The 5449-nt window shown below is 34.8% G+C and overlaps 1 protein-coding gene across 16 annotated transcripts in view; it reads right to left on the bottom strand.

Annotated features, from left to right (window-relative positions):
- LOC144978403 (hemicentin-1-like) overlaps positions 1–5449 on the bottom strand; it is a 155519-nt gene continuing 150070 nt past the window's right edge. For 8 of the 16 annotated variants that reach the window (XM_078924386.1, XM_078924389.1, XM_078924393.1 and 5 more), the window contains 4 exons: positions 5427–5449; positions 3876–3997; positions 2823–2876; positions 1839–2091 (listed from right to left, as the gene is read on the bottom strand). The exon at positions 5427–5449 is cut by the window's right edge and continues 71 nt beyond it. In XM_078924386.1, coding sequence (XP_078780512.1) covers positions 1976–2091; positions 2823–2876; positions 3876–3997; positions 5427–5449 — 315 coding nt within the window. In that variant the 3' untranslated portion in view covers positions 1839–1975. Of the gene's footprint in view, positions 2092–2822; positions 2877–3875; positions 3998–5426 lie in introns of all 16 variants that reach the window. The other 8 variants (XM_078924385.1, XM_078924398.1, XM_078924399.1 and 5 more) reach the window with 2 other exon arrangements.

Raw genomic sequence — 5449 nt, 5'->3', positions numbered from 1 at the left:
TAATTTCTGAACTGAAAAGCTTTTTATTTCTTCAACCAAAAACAAGGTCATTAAAAATTTTTGTATTCAACAATCCAAAGGTTAAAAAACAATGCAACATTTATTTTGATATTCTGTTTATTCTACAGTCAATGGGCAGGTCATTTATCATTCCAGCTAATATTAGGACTTCACATTTCCTTACAAGAAGCAGAACACGTTTTCAAAAATAATAAATATGGCTCCTATCACATAAATGTTAATAAAGTACACAGTATATTACCTGACTGTTTTAGTACATATCGAAATTGTGGCCATTTTATTAGGTTTCTAAATTCGCGTATTGTTTTGAACTAGTGTATTGTTTTGAACTAGTGTCGTCATCAACGGACATTTTCCATTCCAGGATTATTAGTTTTCAGCAATAATATTTTGTCACAGAAATGGACCACGAATAAAAGAAACCAAAAGCAGTTAGTACATGCCATGACACTGCTATCTGTGTGGTTGAAAAATGAATTCGAGTGTAAGTGATTTATTTTAGATGTTCTGTACTGTAGGTCTGTCATTTAGACCTTTAAAACGTTCACTTTAACAACCCATATGCCTAAATCATCTATTCAAATGCATTCCCAATTCATTCCTTCATTTATTCATTCAACTTCTCATTTCAAACATTCATTCGATCATTCGTCTCATTCTATCTCTTTCCTATCAATCTTCTCATAAAATGTAAAAAAAAGCATTTTAAAGTTTTAAGTCGGGGTCAGCTCAACTTTAGTAAAATTCAAACACCAAACATCTTAATTTTAGAATTACCAGCTCTAACTCCTGTCCAACTCAACGAGTCTAGTCTCTGCGAGTAAATGTTTCTCTTCACATTAACTTACCAAGACACAAAGAAGAGGCCTTATAGCCAATCATTACAAATGCTTCTCTTTTTCCAAGGTTAGGGAGCAATAATTGTGGTCTTCTCAGCTTAAAATCTTTGTCACAGTAAAGTGAGTTTCGTGAGGAGCACACATGTTAGGAAATGCCCTGTTAGAGAGACCATGTCCCGTGTCAAGGATACATTGTGGTAGGATGATCATTTCTTTTCTACACACACTGCCTTTAGTGTGGCATATCATATTACACAGGCCATGAAACCCATTTACTGCTGGTGGATTTTTCATGACTTGAGGTCGAGCTCGGTGACTCCAGAAGTGATTGGAGATCAAACTTGGTCACTCCAGAAGTGATTACGCTAACTTTAAGGCCAAATAGCTTTATACAGTCTGACAATTGGCTATACATAATCCCCCCCACAACCATATTATTACCGATCAATCGAAGCAGCAATCAAACTTTGTCTTGTCTAAATGTCAACACAAGCAAACATCTACACGTGCTAGTTATAGCTCCCTAACTCATTGAAATTCGGGAAGATTAAAACCAATTTCAACGGAAATAATGATCATTTGGTTGGTAAATAAAATATATAGCAAGAAAAAAATCTGCTTCAATTTGACACAACCATCATCATTTTATATCCCATGGTTTCCAATCCAAATCAAGCTTATTTTATGAATCTTACAACAGTCAAAAACGACCAAACACTAAACGTATTTTCAACTCACATCTTCATTTGCTTACCAATGATCAAAATCTGAAAACAAAGTTAATACTGGGGTGCTGGACAAATCAGAACAAAACCATTTAAAAGCGTACCGAAAAATTAGCCTTCCTCAACTCAAGTGAATCAAAGAGGGTACATTTTTGGAGGGAATTTTTTTTGGTGTTTTTCCTTTTGCTTTATTTGACATTGCATACAATACACACGTTTTCATATTTTTAACCTCACACGAGTGGAAACTCCAAAGTATTAAATCTTATCATAAGACAACACCATACAAAACCCCGACTTAACTCTCACTCATTACAAAGATAGATTTGATGTCTTCCTTCAGACTAGAAAGAAAGACCCATCGCTGCCTGCTTGCTTGCCAGCCACTGTCTATCTATGCTCTGCCATGAATACTGCTAATGCAAACTGTATCAAAGTGACGAGGAGAATGGACACGCCAGTCATTGATGCCCTTCCACACTCATCTCCAGAACATTTCTTGGAAGCTAGGATTAAAAATAGATAATATCATATTATATTAAATTGATTCTATCTGCTGACATCATGAAAACATTTTTTTCCAATGATGAGAGAATAGTAAATGAGAATAATGATGAAGGTGTTATGATAATAAACTAAAAATCAATGTAACAGCTTGGAAAAAGAGAAAATGCCAAATATTGAACGTTTTGGGCTCAAAATCCGTCTTCAGCCAATGACATTAAACAATAAATACATTAATATATCACTTAAAATCCAGACAGACAGAGAAATAATAGGATCTTGGTATGATTGTGTTGATGATGAAGATTAGGTTTCATTGTTAATGTCGTTGTTGTGTAAGAGGGAGTATAAGGAGAGAATAAAGGGAGGAGGATAGGAGAAGAAGAAGAAGAAGAAGAAGAAGAAGAAGAAGAAGAAGAAGAAGAAGAAGAAGAAGAAGAAGAAGAAGAAGAAGAAGAAGAAGAAGAAGGAGGAGGAGGGGGAAGAGGAGGAGGAGGAGGAGGAGGAGGAGGAGGAGGAGGAGAAGAAAAAAGAATAAGAGGATGAGATGGTTTTGGTGGTGGTGGTGGAGGAGCAGGAGGAGTAGGAAGAGGAGGAGGAAGACAAGGAGGAGGAGGAGAGGGAGGAGGAGGAGGAGGAGGAGGAGGAGGAGGAGGAGGTGGTGGTGGAGGACGAATAGATAAAAAGGAAGGAGTAATAGAATTGGGTTAAAAACGAGAAATAGATGTAATACCTTGTGTACTTGCTTCAGACTTGTCTGACCCTCCTTCACCTGTCGTCATGTCTTCTGAAAATAAAATGATATATTCACCCTTGTAAAAATCTAACCTTGTGATCAAACGTGTTTATATATGTAGGGCTAACATCCGAAGGCAATAATGGGCCTAGTTTAACATTGTTGTAATGGGCAATATTTTGTGTCATTTTTTGAGAGTTCCTTTACAACAATGAGCCCATAATAAATTGGGTTATCAGACCTGCAAATAGGTACATGTCGATGTGAACCAATTAACAAGAGATTAATCGTTTTTGCTCTTAATTAAGCATTCAGAACATGTACTCCATGAATATGCCACGAAAATAAGTAGAATAATTTTTTTTGTAGAGAGTTGGCCTCTGGGTGAGTTAGCCACCCCTCATTATTGGAAAATTAAGAAGAGAAGTGAATATTTCACTGGATGATTGTTGAGCTCATCTCAAAATGAGACAGCCACAATGATCTGGCGTTCCACGCTTGCATCTGTGAATGGCACTAGACCTGAGAATAATATTTTGAGGTAATTGTTCTAATATTTTTCTTCTCTCAGGAAACTGTTGTTCTCTTCACTATAATATGTGTCATTGCATGACCTTGTCAGTCGGAGGGTGAAAATTTTGGATTTGCATTTTCCCCCCATTTTCTGAAAGAATATGCTCACAGAGCATTTTAATCTTTATTTGAAGTAAATCGAATAATTTTCCATAAAGTTTTGGTCAGATGTATGGGAAAGGTATCCAGCAACCTTTCTCAAATTTCATACTTTTTCATCTTGACTATTTTAATTCACTCAACCCTAACACCGGCTATATCCGTAGTTTATTCGGGTTACTTTTACCCCATGCCTATTTATTACATTTTTCAGAGACAAATTATCAAATCTAATGATTTTAGTTTTTACGTGTTAATGATAGTTGAATAAAACTATCTATGTACATGCTCATTTTTAATACATTTTTTTTCCAATTTTGAAAAGTTGAAATAATCTCTAGCATTGAATGAGTTAAATGGATCTGAAGAGAAACCTACCCGTCATTCCACAAGAAAGTGAATTTTTCATCTCGTCCAAGTAAACCAAATCATTGTCGAGTCCATCAAGCCCACAAGTGGTGACTGAATTATTTATACAGGTATGAAGGGTGTCCACCATACTATAGGGAAGAAATAATAAGTATATTGATAAAACAATGAATAATTAAAAGTCCCTTTATTCAACCCAAAGGGGAAATTTGTCTCAAGGGTCTATTCCAAGTGAAGACTGGAATAATACTTCCTGATGAGAGCGAATGCTCGAAAAAATATTGTTGAAGTTGATCACAATTATACTTGACATATTTTATAAATAACTCCTTTTATCAAAAAGTCGAGCACTATTATTTCATGGTCTTTGTTATATAATGTGTGTTTATATATATATATATATATATATATATATATATATATATATATATATATATATATATATATATATTTGCTATTCACGTGATATGTACACCAGTTTTGATGGATTTTTTTACTTGTATAGGTGGTTAATGAGTTCCACACAGTCAGAGTGGAAAAAGCAAACATTGCTCGGAAAATTCAGTTTTAAGGATTTTTCTTTCACAAGATACTGAATTTGAAGACCCAAGGCAGTGGCTTGGAATATTTCCTATACATTATTTACGATCTTAATGTCTTGTATGTTTAAAGAATTGTGTGATATTGGATATCTCCATCAGGATATTGAGTCTGAAACACCCGACAGGCTTAAAATGTGAAAAAAAAAGTAAAATGAAGTAAAGTTTTCCATCTGGTTAATAAAGGAAGACGAAGTCGTCCCGGAAGAAATAGACGCTCGGGCAGGCATACAAGACCCTCTTCAAGTCCCCCCGACGACCATCCGGTCATGGGATTGGGTGAGTGAGAGTGAGTCAGTGAATAAAGAAAAACACGATAATGTATTGATGACATTGGTAAAAACGAAAATATATTTTGGAAATAACAAAGAATATAATAAAATAAGCATGTAATTTGAAAGAGCCATAGTTTTATACAATAAGCAGATATTTTACAAACTTACTTTTCCGTTTTCAAAAAAAAATAAAAAATAAAAAAATAAAGAAATCTCAAATTTTACTCTAAGTCACGTATAAGTGATTATACTATAGTTGTGTCAATGAAATTTGTGGCTTCTCTCATTTGTCGTCAATACAAAGCAAAAAAGGGTTGCGATGTGACACCAGCAACCATCTGAGCTCTTGCGCTTCGGTCTTGTGCCATGACGTAAAAGTTAGATGTCCTTTATTGTTGCGTGTTTCTGATGCTTGGAGTTTATCGGAGGAAAGTGCGTCTGAGGTTTACACTCAAATAAGTATTATGATACAGTTTCATTCGGTTGTTGATAATAGGGACAGTTTGCTGTGATATTACTTAGATGGATTTGCACAGTAAATTATTTATTTTTGAAAGATGATATTTCGCTTATGCTGAGGTTATTTATGCTTTCAAAGCAGAAGGATAGAATTGAAAAAAAAAACGTATGCTCAATGCACATTGTATTGTTAATCTATAGTCAGAGCTAGATCTAGAGATTATTACCTGCACCAATAAGTAGAGTTATC

The sequence above is a fragment of the Berghia stephanieae genome, chromosome 8 (genome assembly GCF_034508935.2).
Source record: "Berghia stephanieae isolate SIO BIC M18660-M18661 chromosome 8, UCSD_Bste_1.3, whole genome shotgun sequence".
Lineage (NCBI taxonomy): Eukaryota > Metazoa > Mollusca > Gastropoda > Nudibranchia > Aeolidiidae > Berghia > Berghia stephanieae.
This window is presented reverse-complemented; position numbering and strand designations above follow the sequence as displayed.